The following is a 22467-nucleotide window of genomic DNA, read 5'->3' as shown; positions in this document are numbered from 1 at the left end:
GTGCCCGCAAGCCCGTAATTCTAATTTAATATCGTCCTGATTTGTTGTGGACAGTAATCCTCTAATAACTACTCTATACCACTTATCACTTTTTAACTGATAAGTGTGGTATTCGAGTTTATTGAATGAATTGTTTTTCTTCATCTCAATGAGATGTTTTTTTACATTCCTGTAGTCCGTTTCATTGCTAGGTGTTACGTTAATATCATCGTTAGACAAAGCTTTAAACTGCACTCGGTCAGAGGCTACTCCCTTTATTTGTGATCTAAATAAATTAAAATTGCCAACATTGCTTACCTTGATCGGAGGGGGCAGAGGGATTTTGTCTTCTTGCTACTTTTTTTTTAATATATATAGCACTTTTTGCGATTGGCGAAGGCGTCATCTCAGACTTCTTCCTCTTTTTATCCTTCTTGTTTATTACTTCAGCCCAGTCAGACTGTTCCCCTACCTCTAATGCTAGTTCGTCTTCATCAGTGTAGTAGTCTTCTGCATAATTAGTATGCCTTTTTGGTGTATCTTGCGTGTGACCTTGCAGTTGCAAACGGATAGCAGCCATATCCTTAGATAATTGCAACAGTTGTTGGTTCAGACGCTCATTATTCGTTCTTAATTCTTTGTTTTCTTTCAATAATATATTCAAATCCATGTTGTTGTCCATCATGTTGTACTGTTATAATTAAATGTTTTTTTCACTTTCACTTTTTCCCCATTTTGGAAAACGTAGAACGTCTTTTGTTTGAGAGCACGTATTTCCTTCACTTTGGGTTGGCCGTTTCACCGTATCCCGTACCTGGGAATTCTTTGAAACCGTTAACCGAAGTTGACCGTAAAAAATATATAGTATGTATTTTTATTTGATATTTACGGAGAGTTGTTTTCGGGGATGAAAAAACACGTCTTGACTCTATGAAGGTCGGGACCGAACTGATCAAAAACATGAAAGGCCAAAATAATTTTTTCTCCAACCAATTATTTTGCTATAGATGAAACATTTTGATGATATGTGCGAAAATAAAACAGCCGTAAAATGTATAACTTTAATATAATAATCAAAAAAAAAACATATTCTAACAAAATACTCAATTTTTAAGAAATATCATTCCTAAAATTATTGTCTTAACAAAACATAACAAAACAACTGAGAAATTTTTATAAAACATTTGAGTAAAAATATGATAATTATATGATGATTTATTTTATAACTATATAGACGATATGCTCGTATATTTTTAATTTTTGTTGTATATATGTTTTTATTAACTGTATACCTATCATTTCTAACTTTAACAACATTTGAAGACATTCAACCTACCTGAGAAAATCTAATCCAAACAGGAACATGCCTATAGAAAATACATTTTTTTGACATAAAACAAGTATGTTTAGTCTGAATAATCCAGTCTACGCAGTAAGTCTCGGTTGAGGTAGGTATCCGAAGTTAAACCTCAACTGCTCCAAGAACATGAAGGTGAGTATTGTTTGAGGGGCGAGTCTAACAAAGGCCGGTACATAACCTTTGAAGAAACCCAGTGGTCCTAACTTCGCCGTATAAACCACGATCGCCCAGACTGATTTGAATTCGCCTGGCTTGGCATTCATCGCTCTAGTCTTGAGAACATCCAATGGTTGTGTTAGAGAGGTTGCAATAGCACCCTAAATTACGAAAATACTGAATGTAGATTTATGTGAATATTACAACTTTTTGTTTTCAACTTTCAACAAATTCAAATTCAACCAGAACAAAAAAGTATGAGTTCTCTTATTATTTAGCTCTTATATCATAACTTTCATAAAATTTAATACATATTTTCTATGCATGTCTGGATAGTTTAATTTGATATAGTCACAGAGAATATAGAGATTTAACTTTATAGGCAATTTTGGAGAAAAGTCACTACTTTGAATTAACTACTTGTTTTAATCGATATGCTAAAAGCAGCAAAAGCATTTGATTAGTTCATTTCGTGATGCGTTTGTTATTTATTTATTTTTGCCGCCATTTTCAGTGTTACATAGACATAGTGTTCAGACTTACATAGAGAAGAATGTGTTTAGTTTTTTATACAGTTTGATGATTAAATAATTAGTATAATGTAAGTATAACGCATCCTCGATATAGGAAGTGTTGTGTACTCGGATCCACAGATACTGAAGAAAGACAGAATCGATTTCCTTCAAAGAAGTATTGGGCTGTCTTTAAAAAATAGTTGATAATATTAAAAATACCAAACGAATTGGATTAAATACAAAAAACGTCTAAATTTATGATCGTTACAGCATTTTTTGTTATTGTAAATTGGGGTAAGTTTATTCGTATTAATAGTCATTCAAATATTTATTTTTTACTTTATAAATTAGGGGAGCAATTATTTAATCCGACAGAAGCTGCGAAAACGGCGATATACTTTTATTCTTGGATCAACTATTTGATAACTGTAACTACACTAAAACCGAAGTTCAATACACATGCAATTTTGGTGCAAAACAATCCAGTACTTATATAGTGAACAAATTGTATTGCCTAACTAAAAACAAATTTGTTAAAGTGCCATCAGTTAAAAATTTAATAACTAGTTTGAGTGTCTTCACTTATTTAAAGAAAACTATTTTTATTAACTATCCGAATAAATATATTAGCTTAAGGATACCTAAACTACTAATATACATTCATTCCTCAACCAGCATGTTTGAAAAATCACTTAAAAACACTTATCCAAAGTTCTTTTTTTTATCTCAATCGCCTTTAGGAAATTGTAAAGAGGATGAACATGGGGGTACATTAAATAATTAACATTATTTACTACCAGAAGATGTATTACCAGAAGTGGAGAAAATGAGACGTGACTCAATTCCAAATGTTCCTACACGAACAAACAACATTTTACGTTATACCATAGTATATATTTCAGGTTTTGACCTTTTGAGAACTTTTGGAAAAAGCTGCGATTAATGTAACTTTTGTTTGCATTCAATAATTTATTACACCCCAGACTCCAACAAAATTATTCTATTACACTGTTACTGGGTCTTCTTATATCTTATCTATTGCTATAGTTATCTTTTGCTTAATTAAGCGGTATTACCACGTTGATAATATAATACATTTTTAGTCAGATATAAAAAAAGTTAATTTAAAATATTTTAATTACTCAATACATAATACTCTTCCATATAAGATAGTTAAAACAATAAAGTGCGCTATATACTTTTGGATTAAACAAGTAAATATAATTTTACAAGGAAAAACTCGAAGTTTATTTACAGTTTAAGAGAACAAAGAGACTAATGGATACAATTAAATTAATGGCATTAAAGAAATATGAAAAGAGAAGAGACCGAATATGGATATGTTTATTTTTATATTTTTATTGAATTTTATTCAATAAATTTTATCTCAAATTAATTTTTTTTTATTTAAACTTCATTGGCCAATGAAATGTAAGGTCAGGGCTGTCACGTGCTGTACTTGCCAGGCGAATTTTATCAACGAACCAATTAAATGTTTACCTAAATGTTTTCCTTGCAGGTGCCTATAATGGAGATTTAAACTGACCAATTAACTTATTGAAACGGACAATTATAACTCCATCTACATATTAAACGTAGCGGCACTTTTCTCCAGAGAACCCCATTGTTTTCTATCTATTACTCTATCGATATAGTTTGTTGATGATAGAAGTTGAAGGGTATGACAGCACTTGAAATTCAATATTCCAATAAGATATGTTTTCATTGATATAATAGCCTTTGCTCCCAGGAATTTCCAATAATTTAACAATATTATTTCAAAAGATTTTCGTCTCTTTATGCTCCGAATAAATCCACTATTGTCGAGTTATTAATTAACTCGATTAATATTAATTTTACTTACCGCCGATGAACTTGAAACGAAATGTGTCATCAAATTATCACCAAAATATCCAGTATTTAACAAAGCCAATTTAATTTCATCATAAAAAGATAACTGGCCAACTGTCATGAGTACTGCTCTGGTGGATGCTGTGCTAGCCCCACTAAATAATCGTTTCACTCCTTCTTCCGTCCAAACTCGAATAATTCCATTCACCGCGTGTTTGTAACTACAACAAAAAGTTAAATATATTAGATTAGTAAAAGCATAACTGACAAAACAAATGTGTAACAAGTTTTATTGAGATCAAATTTGACATTGTAATAACACATTGACAAAACAATTAGACAAGAGAAAAACGCATTTAGACCAAACTCAGAAAAAGCGGTTAATTGTGTGCTAAAAGGGCTACACCATGCCATAAATTTTGACACCACTAAATTAACCATAGCTGAGCAAAATTATGACCTAAAAAATAAGTTATGAAATATGAAGATGTTTAAAACACGGACACTTTTAATTTACATAAAAATCAAACACTTGCGCATAGCCACGTTTCCTCGAACCTAGTCCGTAGCCAGTGCCATATTAGTTGCACAATATAACAAACAGGCATAATATTAAGCAGCGTATAACGAGAAAACCATTGCCAATGTTTTATATTGACCTTAAAACACAAGAAAATAATTAGAGAATCAAGTACGCAAAAAAAAATAGAAAATAACATAATTAGTTGAGAACCATCACGTAAAAATAGTGATTGCACAATGTACAAAGTGTCAAATGCACCGGTACACAAAAACAAATTGATGCGTAATATGAGAAAACATTCAACTATAGACTGCAACCGTAAAATACGCAAGGTTAAATCTGTCAATTGCAACAGCCATCACCCATAATATTACAAGGATTGCGCACAGGCAATTACAACACAAACTGTTATACCGCTTTGAAGGAGAAAAGAAACCAACAGCAAAAAAAAACACTCCATACCCAATAAGCTTGTTCAATTACAAATATCCTATGCATATATGGGTGACAACGACCAAGCATCAAATGTACTGCAATCAGAAATAAATAAGAAAAATTACTGAAATGAAAACTAGTTTTATGACTAAATACTTAAAATATATAATCACCGACTGGAATGATAATGGCCTCCAAAGATGCTAAGAACTGGAATACTTATTGCTAAACAAGATAACGACAAAATGACGATTTCCAAAACACGTGTTATGTTTTTGTGTTGTTATGGATATAATGGAGCAGTAATAATCATATGTGAAGACAATGACTACCTACAAACACAATCTAACTATAGAAGAAGAACCTAATATAATAACAAAGCCGAACAATTACCATAACACCAAATATCTAATGTGAACCTGAAGACTAATATCAAAGAGTAGAAAATTGGTAAATGCAACGGAAACAAAATACCTACATTCATAAATTCATGATCATTCATCAGTAATAGCAATAGCCGCTTCAAAGAAGAATAGAACTAGATAGAATGACTTCTCCAAATTTATCTTTAAAAACTGAGATATATATGAATAAGTAGCAATAAATATACTCCTAACGGTAATATAACTCAAAGAGAAACCTACGTGTAATCTACACTTCAGAAGAAAATTGCAGAATAAATGAAAAAGTTGACCACAAGTAAGAGTGGCAGAAAAATATAATACGAAAAGCGACAAAAAAATTCAAAGGACACCAACAAACAATAGTTGGGCTTGTGCATAATAAAGAGAAGGCTTTTCCTAATTGTATAAAAAATATATTTAAACTATTCTCTCAAATATCTGCAGATAAAGAAAATAAAATTTCCGATTCCCTAAAAATGAGTCTGCATAATGAAATAATTTATTTTAAGGAAGTTAAAAAATGATAATGAGAGTAATTAAACGCAAGAAAACACCTGGTTATGATCTAAAAACTGGAGAAATTCTACAAAAATTACGTGACAGAAATTCTAAATATTTACAATTAATGAAATATTAAGAACGCATTACTTTTATATCATTTGGAAAGTTGTCGAAATCATTATGGTTCGAAACCTTGGAAATAAACTATAATAGAGTATATACCACCTAGAAACTGAAAAGCTCATAAGAAAATGTATATTAATAGGCTTAATACAATAATTGAGGATAGAAATATTATTACTGGACATCAATTTGGGTTTCGTAATAACCACCGAAATATCGAATAAATATGTTACAAAGACCGGTAAATCAAATAAATAGACTTAAAAGGTAAAATATATTGCACGACTGCATTCTTAGATATCTCAGGCTGGCCAGGGTTGGGAAGTATTTGAATAATTTGTAACTAAAATACATAATTGAAATACAAATACATATCTGGTATTTGTAGCCCTAACCCTCAAAAGATTCGTGTATAAATTTGACAGCTATCGGATCGTTAGTTTGTTAATTATAGCATTTTGAGTGAAGCAACTTTTGTTATTGTGAAAAAAATTGATAAAAAGGAATTTCGCGTGTTGATAAAATATTGCTTTTTGAAGGGAAAAAATACAATTGAAGCAAAAATTTGGCTTGATGCCGAGTTTCCGGACACTATCCCAGGAAAATCAACCATCAAAGATTGGTATGCTAAGTTTAGACGTGGTGAAATGAGCACCGAAAACTGTGAACGCAGTGGACACCCAAAATCCACAAAATGATTTTGAATAACCGTAAATTGAAATTGAATGAAATAGCAGACACCTTAAAGATATCAACTGAACGTGTACATCATACAATTCACAAATATTTAGGTATGAGAAAGCTCTGTACAAAGTGGGTGCCGCGCGAGCTCACTTTTGACCAAAAACAACGACGAGTTGATGATTCGGAGCAGTGTTTGGAGATTATCAAGCGTAATAAACCAGAGTTTTTGCATCGGTATGTGACAATGGATGAAACATGGTTCCATCATTTTATTTTGAAGTCCACTCGACAGTCATCCGAGTGGACTGCACGCGATGAAACCACTCAGAAGCGTGGAAAAACGCAACAGTCGACTGACAAGGTTATGGAGTCTGTATTTTGGGATGCGCATGGAATAATTTTCATTGACTCAATTGAAAAAGGAAGGACCATCAACAGCGACTATTACATGGAGTTATTGGAGCGTTTGAAGAACAAAATCGTCGAAAAACTCAGATCTCAAAAGAATGCTCGCTGGGAAGAAATTTTCGTCGAACGAAGAGGCAATCGCCGGAACTGAGGCCTATTTTGAAGCAAAGGACAAATCGTACTACAAAAATGGTCTCGCAAAAGTTGGAGGATCGCTATAATCAGTGTATCACCCTTGAATGGAATTATGTAGAATAAAAAAAAAGTATTTTGCCAAAAAAATGTGTTTTACTATAGTAGGCCGGGGTCTTTTCAGTTGAACTGTTATAAATGGCTGACTTCTCTAGCAAATAAATTTCATTTGCATTACTAAGCAAAATTTACTTTACTGTACCTTAATTTATCAAATATCTTAGTAATTGTCATTTTCATACTTAAACCATCTGTGATAAATCTAAAACGATCAGTAAAGGTAATTTTTTGAAGATTTGACAAGTTTTTAAACTATTTGAAATAAATTGAGTCATATTGAAGACCCTAGTTACAAAATGTTTGCGTTAGTTGCCAAAAAAAGATGAGAAGCAAAGAATTCAACATCTTTCAATTCATGCCTTAGAGGCAAATTACAAAAAAAAAACATGTAATAACACTTGGGAGTAACAAGATTAATAGTACTCGTATAGAAAATGATGATTTAATTGTTTTTACTAACAGGGACATTGATCAACCACAGACATCAAAAATGAAGTTAGAGTCAACCTCCTAAAAGATAAAAAAAAAATCTTACTATACCTTGAACTCTATCCAAATATAAAATAATGTGTTCATACAATGTAACAATACAAGTTTGTGCTCTTCAGGACCTGTAGAAAGATTGTTTTATTGAAAAATTATTTTATTCATTCACCAACAAGAGGCTATTTGTCTAATAGTACATTTAAAAATCTAGTGTAGACGAAAGGAAATTCTTCTTTTACTCGTATGTAGGCTGTGGTAGATTGATTCTATTCTGTTTACATAATCTGACACTACTGACACCTGACTATATTCTGTAATTTGTATTTTATATTTCAAATAAACATAGCTAAAATGCTGTTTTTATATTCTATATTTTAATTGCACGACTTAAACATATTTCATAATTCGTATTTTAAATACAAAGCAAAGCTACTACTACTATTGTACCTAAAGCTACTAAAATATTATCTTACAGATACACAGATTACTATAAAATAAGATGATGAATACACTGAACTGAAATCTGTCCATTTAGGAATTCCAAAAGATAATGTCCTATATTAGCGGTGTAAATGAGAAGACCTTGATGTATACCATAATATTGCTGAGCAAATCATAACTAAATCTCTCCCACGCTTGACTGTAGGAAGCAGGCAGTCCGTCGTAGGCTGCTTTTGTTTGTATCCAGTCTAATCATCGAGTATCCAAGTTTTATGATCGTTACCGAGCTACTAACGATTTGCCCCCTTCGAAATCTGAGAGATCACACTTTTCACCGATCACTTGTTCTAGCCGTAGTAGAACAAAGCGTATAATACATGAAATATAATGACCAAGACTTGATATGTAAACTGAGCAATACATACTCATCGCATTATTTATAGGAGAGCAATGTTGCCAACATGCAACAAAATGTATTATGTGGTCTACACATTATTTTATTCATCATCCAGGAGAGTATCTACTTCTCAAACAATACGCTGTTGGTACTGAAGATCTTCGAACATTCTTCACTAAATTCTGCAGAGTTGTCGATCGGCCGCAGATGTTCTAGCATTGGTCAATATCAGTCTCTTATTTTTGAGATCATTTTACATTTCTTAATTCATCTCTTTTTCGGAGCTCTTCGTTGCGTTTTCCACTCAAAGGATCGATTTCGCTACAGAAGTACATGAGGAATTCATCTAACATTTATAATTCAAAAATTACTCCGAATTTGTTCCACAAATGTGCTCTTATTGTCTATTTAAAATGAATGATTTCATTTATAGTATGATCTCAATGAAGAAATATGTATAATTTGCTTTTGTCAGACTGTAACAAAGTCCAAGTCTCAGAACCATATAGAAAAATAGGACAGATCAGCTTTCGAAAGAGGCAAATTTTAGTCTTGATGTGAAACTTTAATAATATCCATACACGCCTTTTAGAGAAACAAATGCTGCTAAAGCTTGACCGATTCGGATTATTACCTCGGCGGTAGATACTACTTCTTCTCCTGTATTACTGATCCTAAGTACTTAAGTTCCCGCACTTATTCCATCTGGAATCTGTTGAGATTTACATTGGCGGACGATCCGTCAGTTGCCAGAACTTTGGTCTTTTCTTCATTAATTCTAAAACCATATTGCCCTGCGATGCCCAATATATCATGAACGTTAAGGAGTTTGTAGCGTCATATTAAATATCATATCTGTTTTTAAAAACTTTTCACGTGATTGCATCCACTACAATGTCAGAAAGCAGTACAGAGATGACATCTCCTTGGCGGGCACCAGATTTCACGAATCATATCGCATTCATACACCAATAATCGAACCATCGTTCCAAGACAACTCAAATAGTTGAATAACTTTTAGGGGAACATGTTTAGCCTCTAATTCTACTATTAAAAGCAGAGCGAAAACCACAATTTCAAACGACGTTTCCACACCTCGTTTTCACACGTTCCTCCACCAGCTGATGTAGTGCGAAAATATTATCTACGCAACCTCGATTGGGTCCAGAACCCCGTTATTCTTCTGGACTTGTCTCCTCGCGGGTGCGTGAAAGAAAAATCATTTGTGTGATATCCATAAACAACTTCCCAATAATTGATAGGATACCTCGATAATTCTTAAACTGTTTACTATCATATTTTTTCAGGATAAGTACGATTATGGATTTTTTCACGCTAGCGGTACTCTCTCCGATCGCAAAACTTATATGAGCAACACGTAAACCGTTGAAACAGCACTTCTCCACCGACCTTGATCATTTCTATCATAGCTTAGTCGACTCCAGTGGTCTTATCGCATTTTATTGATTTAATGTCAATTTCGGACGGAGTTGCTAAACTCTATGGTAGGTCATGAATATAACGTTGCATAAAGAACTCCTTCCAATATTCGAGACGCTCATCGTGTGGCTTTACGAAGGATCTATCTGCTTGTTGAATATTGTCGTTGCACCATGCTAGAAGGCTTTTCTTTCTAGTTGTAGTTTTTGTCTAACATCTCTATTTAATTTTCAGTATTTCTCAAGGTTTATATTCAAGGTATATTATTTTAGATATTTGAATGTTCTGTTGTATCAATATCTGTATCGTTTAGGTCTTCTAATTCCTGAAATTTATTTATAGTTTCGATTGAACTCCTGATTCCGATTGGATTAGATTCCGCAACATTCATTTTTCCCATTGGAGTCGTAGTTGCACTGTTGCACGGATGAAATAATGGTCACATCCACAATGTGGTCCTCCTATCGCCATTACATCGTTGAGCGTCGAAATAGACCGGGAATTAATCAAACACCGCTGAATCATTGTCCTTTGGATCCGCCATATTAGTTCATGCTTCAGAGGGTAGAGAAATGTAGTGTAACCTACTATAAAGTTATTTAATGAAGCAAATAAACGTAAATCATTGTCATTCATGTCTTTATAGCCAAGATTTTCCCAAAGCTTCTTTATAACCAGTTCGGGCTAAGCCTCCAGCATCCTCTAAGTATCCAGCCAGTATAGAAAGATCAGTTGCAAGAATAACTAACACTTCTTGATGTTGGTTGTCGAAGTCGTCTTTAGCCATAATTGATTATTTTATTAATCCACTGTATAAGAACTTCCTACTAGTAATAATGATGACTTCCTGAATTTACCAATAAAAATTATGTTAACTATTTAGGTAGAAGCATTCAAAACGAGTTAGTTGGTTTACTTGTAAATCAATATACTTTTGTCTAATAAGGCCACGTTGAAAAAATTATCATTAATATGTCGTTTTAACAATATTAAGGAAGAAGTCGAAGTACATATGAGAGTTCAAGTATTATTTATAGCCTATTCGAAGTTTTTTTTGTACATACGATAGTATGTTTAATATATTGCCTGCCGCTATTTGTAAAATCGTTTCAAAATCAGACAATATTTACCTTCTCATTTTATTCTAGTTAAAAAGAAACATAATGCTGTTTGCCAAATTCGAACAACCAACCGGACTAGCCTGTCAAAGTCGTCCGGTTGTCAAATGTAAGCAAAATTATTCAAAATATTAGTTATAATTACTACAGGTTATAAACCGACAAACTATTTTAGTGCTTCGATTATATTGATAAATTTTAAATCACTGTATAATATATCGTATTACTTTGTTTGAAAATACCGAAAACAATAGATAGTCAGGGTCACAAACTGATTGCGCCTTTAATAACTTATTTCGAAAAGGAACGATAATGCAGGCGCCTTTTGCCCGTAAATTCCGTTAAAGAGGTAAATATTGATGATATTAAATTATTTAATTATTATTTTAAGTTGCTGCAATTTTGTTGAAAATGTGTTTTAGAGTGTTGCTGCTGCGCGTCCAAGAAACCAAGAAAGCCCGTCTACATACGAAGTGGGTGACGAATCTTGACCATCTTGATATTGGCTCTTTTGTTTTGAAGTTTTGCAGAGACTATGCTAATCCCTAGTCCCTAGAAACTAGTGACATTTCATTATTGTACTTAACACAGAAGCCTTCTTTTATCTAGAAAATTAATACCGTATTTTAACAAATATAAATGAAAGGTCTCATTGCGTTTTTTTGCAATTTTTTTTTAATAAGTCCGAAAAAAGATATACAGTAGATCAGATGGCTGAACAATATGGTCACATAGTATTACGACTGTGTATTCAATTCAATTAAGTTGATATGGGGGTAGCAAAGAATTATTATAATAGACATGCTGGTCGAGAAGGGTATTCCATCAAGAACTGTTTGGATGTGTGGAAGGAAGCAGTGTGGACTATACCACCTTCGGTTTCGATTAACTCGATAAGACATACAGAGGAAGAAATTGATAAATGATGGAATCGTTAACATGTTTTAGACAGATATTAGAGGTTATTATTATTACCTTATTACGATTAGAGAAATTAACAGCTTAGTGATTGACTTGGACAGTGACTCGCAAAAGTGACAGTGACTAAAGGAAACTTTCAGGATATCTGATAATGCCGTGCAATTCTGGAAATTCCTGAGACAGGGTGATTAGAGTAGAAACAACTAAAGATACGCACATAAATAAATTATAAATGTAGAAAATGGTATTGTAAAGATTCGTATGCATAGATATGATTGTAATTGTTCAGAATTAACCATGAGTATTGGGTCAGAATGTATGAAGAGAAGATGAATACTCCCTGTTTTGTAAATATGGTAAATGCATTAGGCAGAATTCAGTGAATAATTTTATCAAGAATAGTCTACACAGGTAGTAGCAGAAGAAATAAAAATACAGTGATATCAAGATGACTTGACAAGTAAACAGTCCATCGAAGGATACAAGAATTAAGGGTAAAAAGGTAAATATGCTCTCTTATAAAGTAAAGTAAAATACATTACTGTGATATATAATTGTTAATTAAGTGAATTAGGCCTGCAGAGGGATACCACTACATAAAAAACGCGCCTAGAAATTCTACCTCATGGGTGGTGTGGAAAAGAATTCAATGTAAACAAAACAAATCCAACCGACAAACTATTATACCTGTGTTCTTAATTGTAATTTTAAGTCTTTCGATAATATATGCATTATATGTTCTATAATGTTAATATAAACTATATATGTTTGATAACATTTTTGTTCAATTATTTTACTTAGATTAGAATTTTGTTGTATGTCAAAGCCAAACTGCAGTAAAACTCAGAGTTGATGCAGCATCATTGGAACGTTTTAACGTCACAAATTTGGATGACGTATGTACAAAATAACTTTGAATAGACTATATAATGTAATTTTATATTTAAATTTAAAAAAGACGGTCTTTTATTTACTCACTTTCTTCGTTTATCATGAGGTAATTTAATGTCATTCTGCATCCGAACATTTACTAGATCAGCTGGTGTACCCACAAATCCACCCGCACACCCTACAAATAGATACGATTATCGCTACTCATTCGATAGTGACTACACAGGTCTGCGATAAAAAAGCTGTTTGAGTATTTTCAACTGAATTCTATGCATTTTAATATGCTGAAAACGAAAATAATATGGAAAACATCAGAATTTTCTATAAATGCATCTAAGATTCGATACGATGTAGCATAATTGCGTTTTAATAGATTCATCAAAAAGAAGTCTTAAATCAGTTCTGTTCTTAAAGAAGTTAATGGTGGTTTTTATAATTCCATTCCCGTAGGTAATTTCGTACACTCCAAAGAAACTTACAAGAACATAGAGTTAGTTCTTCGCGAATTCAAATATGACGACTATAGTTAGACGCATATTACTTAGACGACAAAGTTAGGCTTACCAAATTCCCTTGCTTTTTTAGAAAACTAAAAAATAGTTGACCGCCGAGGAAGCTTAAAGTTGATGAAAATAACATCCTCCAAGAAACATTGGTACCTCTACATAAAGTGTTAATACCACCGCTGCACATTTCATTTCAAAGACTCCAGAGCTCTCAAAAGCAAAGGTGAAGTATCTTATGACTAACCCACAACTCATTACGAATCACAACGAATCGTCAAAAAGACTGCGTTTAAGAAAGTTCCAGATAATTTTTACCCTAACTATAAACAAATCATCAAAAGATTGTTAAAAGTATTTCAAGCTTCCTCGATTACTTCCCACCTTGATTACTTGCCGGAAAATGTGGGAGGTATGACTGCAAAGCAAGGTGAACAATTTCATTAGGACACTAAAGAGATGGATAAAAAATACCAAGGAAAATGGAGCATCTCAATAATATCAAACTACTGTTAAGCGCTTCAGATAGACCACCCAGATTCTTTCCAAAAGCGAAAAAGTACAAAGAGTCACTCTCAAAAAAAAAGGTTTTAGTATCTACTAGTGAACGTATATTAGATATTATAGGTATCGTTAATGGTTTGTAAAGAAAACGATATTTTTCAAGCTTTTATTTTAACGCAGGACTTCCCTAACTGTGCGTCGTAACGCCCTGAGGCATTATAAGCGAGATTCTCTTGAAGGCGTCATGAGGCGTTTTACATATCGTCTACTCAAAATAACAGTGAACTCACGCCATCAAGGTTTTTAATGTATTGCCTGTCGCAATTTGTAAATTCGTTTTACAATCAGACAATATAGATAGAAAAGGAAATTTCTCATTTTATTCTAGTTAAAACGAGATACAATGCTATGTGATACGTTCGAAGATGTAACCGAATCAGCGTATGAAAATAATCCAGTTGAAACGTCTGCAAAATTCCTCAAAATATTAGTTATAAAAGATCAATTGAAAAGTCCCTGGCCTACCATAGTAAAACACATTTTTTTGGCAAAATTAGTTTTTTTATTCAACATAACTCCCTTCAAGGGTAAAAAATACACTGACTATAGCGACCCTCCCTTTCTTCAAAATAGGCCTCAGTTTCGGCGATCACCTCTTCATTCGACGAAAATTTATGCCCAGCGAGCATTCTTTTGAGATCTGAAAACAGGAAATAGTCGCAATTCATGGATTTTTGCCATCGTTTTCACTGACTTGTGACAAGGTGCATTATCTTGGTGAAGCAGCACTTTCTTTTTCTTCAAATGCGACTGTTTTTCGGCGATTTCATTTTTCAAACGGTCCAATAACGCTATGTAATAGTCCATGTTGATGGCCCTTCCTTTTTCAAGGTAGTCAATGAAAATTATTCCATGCGCATCACAAAATACAGACGCCATAAACTTGCCAGCCGACTGTTGCGTTTTTCCACGCTTTGGAGAGGGTTCATCGTGTGCAGTCCACTCGGATGACTGTTGATTGGACTTCGGAGTGAAATAATGGAGCCATGTTTCATCCATTGTCACATACCGATGCAAAGACTCGGGTTTATTAGGCTTAATCCTCTTCAACCGCTGCTCCGAATCATCAACGAACAACGTCGTTGTTTTTGGCCAAAAATGAACTCGCGCGGCACCCACTTTGCACAGAGCTTTCTCATACCCAAATATTCGTGAATGATATGATGTACACGTTCAGTTGATATCTTTAGAGTGTCTGCTATTTCATTCAATTTCAATTTACGGTCATTCAAAATCATTTTGCGGATTTTTTTAATGTTTTCGTCGGTAACAACCTCTTTTGGGCATCCACTGCGTTCACCGTCTTCGGTGCTCATTTCACAACGTCAAGTTAGCATACCAATCCTTGATGGTTGATTTTCTTGGGGCAGTGTCCGGAATCTCGGCATCAAGCCAAGTTTTTGCTTCAACAATATTTTTGCCCTTCAAAAAGCAATACTTTATCAACACGCGAAATTCCTTTTTATCCATTTTTTTTACAATAACAAAAGCTGCTTCACTCAAAATGCTATAATTCACAAACTAATGATCCGACAGCTGTCGAATTTATACACGCATCTTTTGAGGGTTAGGGCTAATTAAAAAACATATGAATTTAATTCTAGTAGCGCCATCTATGTGTCAGCCCGGGGACTTTTCAATTGACCCGTTATGACTATTGTTTGTTCACAAAAGATAGTAATTATTAGGGTAATATTTAATATTAATACATTAATAAAAGGACACGCAAAGCAAACAACGGACTCAATGAAAAGCCTTTATGAAGTATAAAAGGAATAGAATGCTTTCTTGGAATGGAAATAGAGGAGATAGAAGAGGGATTAAAAATTCATTAAAAATGTATAATTTAACGACTGCTCGAATAAATTCAATAAGGAAGAAAGCAACATCATAGTAATACCAATCGAAGGATGGAATATCCAATTGGATATGCCAATAGAAAGCTGGAAAAAGTTTACTTGAAAACCCAAAAGGTACCAAAAACCCATGGACTAATGTAAGACGGTAGTGGATTTGAAGGTATAAATGATGTCGACTGGGGTAGTGTGAATGATTTTTGTATTGAGGTCAAGATAGATGAAGTAGAAATCTGGGAACCATATGCATATGGAAAGGCACATCGTTCACCATTTAGTACAAGAGAGATGTCAAAAACTGTAGGTGAACTAATATCAACAGATGTGTGTGGACCTTTTGATGAATCGTTCGGAAAGAAGCTTTACTTGGTTTTGTTTGAGGATAATTATACAAAATTTAGAGACAACAGAACTGTAGTTGAAATGGCCAGGACCTTGAAATATTCAAATCCAGAAGTGGCCTATCCAGCAGGATTATGAGCTGAGTTAGTTAACACCGCGGTATATATTCTCTACAGAACGGGGAAATCATCTATAGATGGTGTTACAAATTATGGGATGGAACCGCGAAAGAACCGAGGAAGCCGCGAACCAAACATCTAAGGATGATTGATTCAACATGTTATGCTCATATCCCTAGTCAGAAAAGAAGAATAATGGATAGAAAAGCAGTAAAATGGCACCTCATAAGATATAATAGTGATGAACGCTTTAGAATTTAGATTGAAAAGGATCAAAGCGTTATTTTGTCTAGAGATGTACAATTTGAAGAGAAACCTGGATGTTGCAATGAACACATTAAACTACCATTTCAAGATGTGAAACCAGAAGAGGAAACTGTTAATGATGAGTCACCACATTGTGAGAGAAACGGCTCGAATGAAGACTTTAATGAAGTTGTTCAAGAGGTTCAAGAAGAGAGATTAGATGCCAGGCTAAGAGATCGATCAACTTTAAAATAGCCTGAGTCTTTGAATGATTATATTCTTTACAAACAGTAAAAGAAGATAATACAAAGCAGAAGTTTTCAAACAGAGAAGCAGTGGTATCATTAATGTATTTAATGCCTGGGACTCGATCAGATTAGGCCTACAGTTAGGGTCAACTAACAACGGAATTCAATATGTCTCGACAGAGCAGCAGGTGGCAGACATCATGACCAAACCACTTCAGAAGACTCGTTTGCGGGTATTTTATGATGAATTTTGGTTGCTGTAGGATTGAATTATTTTTCGTTGTTTGATTATTATACTTAACAAGGGAAAGTCTTAAAGTATTTCTTCTTTAGTTAAAAGAAGCAATTTCTGTTAAGTACAATAATGAAATGTTAGTAGTTTCTAGGGACTTCGAGTTATGTAGTTGTCAGATATGTATAAGTGTCAGTCACGAGAGAAACCACGTTGTTGTTTGTTATTCATAGAGATATAGAGATTTAACTTAATAGGAAAGTTTGGAGAAATGTTTCGCGACGTCCAACATGTAAATGTCGCTACTTAATCGCTACGCTATAAGCCGCACCGGAATCTGATTGGCTCACATCGTTCCTATGGTACGTTTGTTATTTATTTACTTTGAGCGCCATTTCCAGTATAGCTATCATGAGGAATAGTGCATTTAGAAATTAAATTATTAGTTCATTAGTATATATAAGTCAGTAGTAGAAAAAGTAAAGTGAATTACTGATCTAGGAAGTGTGCACAGATAGTAAAGAAATGCAGAATCGTTTTCGTTCGAAGAAGCTTTTGGATGTCATTAAACAATGGTTGATAATGTTAAAAATCCCAGAACATTTTCATTAAAGAAAAAAGTTTAATTATCCATAGAAATATATTGGCTTAAGGCTATTTAACCAAGATAGTTTTTTTTGGATCCAGCTGATGGATTCAGGAATACACATCCTCGGCTAATATGTTTTAGAAGTCATTTGAATCGTTTAACATAAGTGAATTTTTTTCATCTCATTGGCCTTTAGGAAATTGTGAGAGGAAGAACATGAGAGCTCTTTAAATAATTATAATAGCGGGGGATGACTTTATAACTTCAAATCCAGATGTCCCTATATGAATAGACGAGTTAAGGCAATATCTTAAGCCTTATTATATTGTTTCATTATACTGTCAGTAGGGCTCTTTTAACCTCTTCTCTTAATTAATTATTAATTTTTAAACTCTTATTTTATCCCGCGATATTGCCACGTCAAATATATTTAAAAAATATAAATTCAAAACCTTTTATTTTAATTGTACACTACAAAATGATTTTCCATATATAATATTACAAATAATAAGGTGTAATATATATTTTTGATAAAACTCATAATAGATATCTAATAGATTAAATTGATGGCACTAAACAAATATGAAAAAGGGAATAGATGGAAGAGATAATTTTGATTAGCAATGCCCCAAAGTTTTTTGCTTATGGTTCTTCACAGTAAAATATTTTTCTTACAGGTGTCAGTATAACAGTTCGTTTATATAGAGTCTTCAACTGTTTAAATATGTGTACTAAATAAAGCTATTTGTTAAAACTAATCTCAGTATATCAATTAATAACTATAAAATCTCAATAGTTTATCAGATAATAATGTAAACTTGTTCAATTGAATCATTAAGTAAAAATAAATTCTCACCATGTAGAAATAGAATAGTTTTAAGTTCAAACAAATCTATATGTAGAATGTAATAGCTTTGTTCTCGCAATTTAAATGTATTTTTGGGTGGGTGTTAAATATATGATTCAATTCGATACAAGAGCCAAATCTTAGTATGTAGAAAAGAAGAACAACAAGAAGACAAAATTTGGACATTTTTCGGGTTCAGCAGGTGTGTTTTTCGGTGGAAAAACATAAAGATTACATCTCAAAACCCAAACAGCTCTTAGAATTTTATTTTTGCAGACCTGTGTTGTTAATCTATTATTCCACTAACCTGCAACTGCTGCAACACCAACTTTCGCTGCAAAGCTATCCACATTAAAATTTTGTTTTATCGCCTCGTATATTCCAAACCTGGTGGTCGAGTAAGTTAGCTGTCGCAGAAGCGAAGCGGAAAGACCATTATATAACGCCAGAACGCCTCAAAAAATAACACAAAGTAAAAATGAAACAAAGTAACAACAAAACAAAAAGATACCTTGTTTTCTTACGATATGAACAGTCATTTGTATGAGAGATGTTTTTCTTTCTTGCTGAGTCTGTAGGAGCACCTTCAGCAGATCCAATGGATGAGTACAACAAGCCGCGCCAGCTGATGCTAACCCTCCGAAATACCATCTGGAAACTCTTTTTTCTTTCAACAATCGGTCTGTCATGATTATTCGCAATAATTAAATACGATAATTTTAATATTGGTCTGAAATTTAAAAAAAAACACTTATTGTCTGCCCTGCAAACATGAGAATAAAATAAAAAATCTCAAACCAACTACCATAATAATTAAATTATTATTATAAGATCGGAGAAAAAGTAATTCCAGTTTTTTTAATAGATTGCTTTAAAGTCGCCTATCTCCAGTAATACTTCAATGAAGCCATACTATATACATATAGCACGTTTGAATGGTGACAGTCTCTAGTTCTAAAACACTGCGATATATAATTGGATATAATCTTCTCGCTTTTGAAACCACTGTGTTTAGGTAAGCCACAAAATTCCTTTTTGCATCTTAAGAATTGATGTTAACATGCGAGTTGGTACCAGAGTCAAGTATTTAAAACACCAAATGTTAAAGTTAAACAAAACGGCACAGCATTAATTAACAGACAAAAGCAAAATTATATGCCTTACAATTGACAATTAATTTTAATAGCTCTAATTAAAATCTCCATATTATGAGGAGCGCACCAAATTTGCCATGATATTATAACTTAAAATGACTCAAAAAGTTTTTTATATAAAATTATTAAACCGTCACACTTAAATATAATTAATTAACTTAAATGTATTTAATGTAAAAAACGTAAATTTTATTTATACCTGTGCTCTTCATTTTTTGAATATTTTTTATTACGATATTTGTTTAATAATTAAAAGTTAGTACAAAAAAAGCATAAAATATTATATTTAACTAAAACATAACTTTTTGAAAAACAACAACAGATATTTTTTTATTTCTTGCAATAGTTACTAATATCATGATTATCGGTATAAAATTTAAAATAATACTCTCAAAATAGGAACAAGCAAAGGGAACTGTAACAAATATTTAAAAATAAACATTAGTAGTAACCTAGATATAAAATCAGGCAACACAGCAGCCATTCTGTAAAGACGTCTCAATGTCAATTTTTTTCTAGGTTAGTTTATGAAAAACGTGTTTTTACTATTTTATATGTTATTTTAGTTGAATGACATACCTAAGGATATAATCACCGTAGTTGGCACAGTATTTGGCAGGTACGTTTGGAAATATTTTACGCTACAATGTTAACAAGAGAAATATTTAAACTATTCTATGCTACTGAGTACATTAATACATTATTACATTAATTTAAAGCTCATTTGATACTTATATAAAGTTTCAACACTATTTGTCAAGGTTACTATGAAGATTTAATTTATAAGGACTTAATTAAAAAAAACACATATAGGAATGTTACCTCGGGTAACGGTTCTTCACTTATTGATTTTTCTCTCAGAATAAGATGGACCAATGATAATTTTTCCCTTCAGATATTATATAGGCATTCATCTTACAGTATGTTATATTCATATGTTAACTTGTGAATTTTAAGTCCTTATATTAATTTAAACATGTTTTGATTTTCATTCAATACAAATGATGATGCATAAAATTAAGTAATTATGTAAAACTTTCAAGGACCCACAAAAAATAATATAACCTGTAATTTGGGTATATCGCGTTCATAATAATGAGTATTTGTTTATTTTGAATTTCAGATGAAAGGAGGATATGATTTCCTTATCAGACCCTCGTATTTCTAACCCTGTCTTATCATCTCTGAAAATTAAAAATGAAGACAAAATCATCTTTATTAAGGAGAATGCCTTTGCTGACTCTAATTTTATTATAACACATTTATTGAAACAGTTTTTTTATGAAAAAAGCAGAGTTTGTTTTCTAACACTTCACAATACGTTGGATCATTATCAAAATGTTGGAAAGAAATTAGGATATGACTTAAAACAAGCTATTAATAGGAATAATGTAAAAATAATCGATCCCTTAGTTAAAATCATAGAAAGTATTGGAAGTGAAGTTGAGGTAAGTGTATTTTATATAAAGGCAAGGTAAATATGTGCTTTTCTTATTTTTAGGATAATTTTCAAACACACATGTTAAAGTCTCTTTTCCTTTCAATTAAAGAAGAAATTGAACTGTTTTGTTCTTTAAAAGATCAACCCATTTACTTGATTATAGATGATATAAGTCACTTTTTAGATTTATCAATAGAACTGTCACAAATTATTAGTTTTATTAATTATTGTGTAAATCTAACAAGTAATGCAAATATGTTTGTGGTTATTAATGCTCATGTTGGATCCAAACCCGATCATATTATTGCAAAAAGTGTTCAACATATATGCAATGTCTTTGTTGAGGTATCACAACTAAAAACAGGTAAAAGTACAGATGTCACTGGTTTAATGACTGTACAACGAGGAGACAATATGGATAGTTTTCACTACAGAGCATTTGATAGAGGTGTTAAGACTTTCCATCCAGGTGAAACAATACATAATTTGTATAAATGAAATGAGCACTTTTGATTTTAAAAAGGTTTAATTAAATTTATGTGAGATATGAGTTGATTATAATTGTTGCTGAAATAAGTTTCTTATATTGTGACGCATGTGAGATTGTAAACCAATATTAAGTACATGTTCTAGCAATATTTTTATAAGTCAAATATGTATAAAATTAGCTTTAATTTTTACTTTTTGACTTTTTTAAAGTACTTTTTATGTTAAAAAGTATATATATTTACCAGATTTATAATTCAACATATTTACTAGTTGGAATTAATACATATTTTATATAGCAAATTTGTTTTTTTTTAATATTTATATGCCTTATAATGTTTGCTACCTGAACATTTTTGGTGACTCCATAAATATTTTGCTTTTTTGGATAATTAATCTCAATCTTATGTATTTAAGTTATGAAATGTGAAGATGTCTCACTCATCACACTATTCAGTCTAACACATGCACTTGACTTGGATCATTGCTTCGATACACAGGGCATGTATATGGATTTTTATCCTCACGTCAAGTCAACCCCCCTGAATCTTTAGCGATTGGACCTACAACTTAAAGCGGGTTCCAAACCACGATCTTCGACCGATCAACTTAGAGACCGGATGGGATCAGAAGCTGTCCGGCCGGGATGGTTATTCCTTATGGGTTGTTTAGGGACATTTGCAATTAAAATACAGAAACCTACCCGCCTCAATCACCGTAGTACCAAGTCGGCATTTAAGTAAGCATTTAAATCAGAGATCCCAATTTATTTGCCTATACAGCCGAGTTGACTCTGGTATTCACTCCAGTAAACGTTATTATTATTAAACCATATAATCATAAATTCATTAGCACAGTTTATACATAAGAAGATATTCACATGAGAGCCATAGATTTGTCTTATTACTTGCTGGCACAAGTTTTTGGAGTATGGCGAGGGTAAATGGTTTTATGG

General features: G+C 32.5%; 2 protein-coding genes across 5 annotated transcripts; one reads left to right on the top strand and one right to left on the bottom strand.

The window, feature by feature from the left end:
• Positions 1 to 1026: 1026 nt before the first annotated feature.
• On the bottom strand, positions 1027 to 20527 carry LOC143189670 (mitochondrial dicarboxylate carrier). 4 transcript variants are annotated; one of them, XM_076393859.1, is made up of 7 exons: positions 20408 to 20527; positions 20165 to 20226; positions 18943 to 19161; positions 18739 to 18885; positions 12973 to 13063; positions 3875 to 4082; positions 1027 to 1656 (listed from the first exon to the last, which is right to left on the bottom strand). In XM_076393859.1, exons 3-7 carry the CDS (start codon positions 19118 to 19120, stop codon positions 1405 to 1407), a joined length of 876 nt encoding a protein of 291 aa, XP_076249974.1. In that variant the 5' UTR covers positions 19121 to 19161; positions 20165 to 20226; positions 20408 to 20527; the 3' UTR covers positions 1027 to 1404. The 4 variants fall into 4 exon arrangements, with proteins under 4 accessions (XP_076249974.1, XP_076249976.1, XP_076249973.1 ...); XM_076393861.1 differs by lacking the exon at positions 20165 to 20226 and having other exon boundaries at positions 20408 to 20517; XM_076393858.1 differs by lacking the exon at positions 20408 to 20527 and having other exon boundaries at positions 20165 to 20314.
• Positions 20064 to 21815, top strand: LOC143189716 (elongator complex protein 6). The gene is made up of 3 exons (XM_076393862.1): positions 20064 to 20204; positions 20709 to 21033; positions 21087 to 21815. Exons 2-3 carry the CDS (start codon positions 20722 to 20724, stop codon positions 21522 to 21524), a joined length of 750 nt encoding a protein of 249 aa, XP_076249977.1. The 5' UTR covers positions 20064 to 20204; positions 20709 to 20721; the 3' UTR covers positions 21525 to 21815.
• The last annotated feature ends 652 nt before the right edge of the window (positions 21816 to 22467 follow it).

This window comes from Rhynchophorus ferrugineus, unplaced genomic scaffold, assembly GCF_030347505.1.
Source record: "Rhynchophorus ferrugineus isolate W39M unplaced genomic scaffold, kcgeb_rfMv2 rfM1, whole genome shotgun sequence".
NCBI lineage: Eukaryota > Metazoa > Arthropoda > Insecta > Coleoptera > Curculionidae > Rhynchophorus > Rhynchophorus ferrugineus.
The sequence above is the reverse complement of the archived record's forward strand: the minus strand, read 5'-3'. Positions and strand labels throughout refer to the sequence as shown.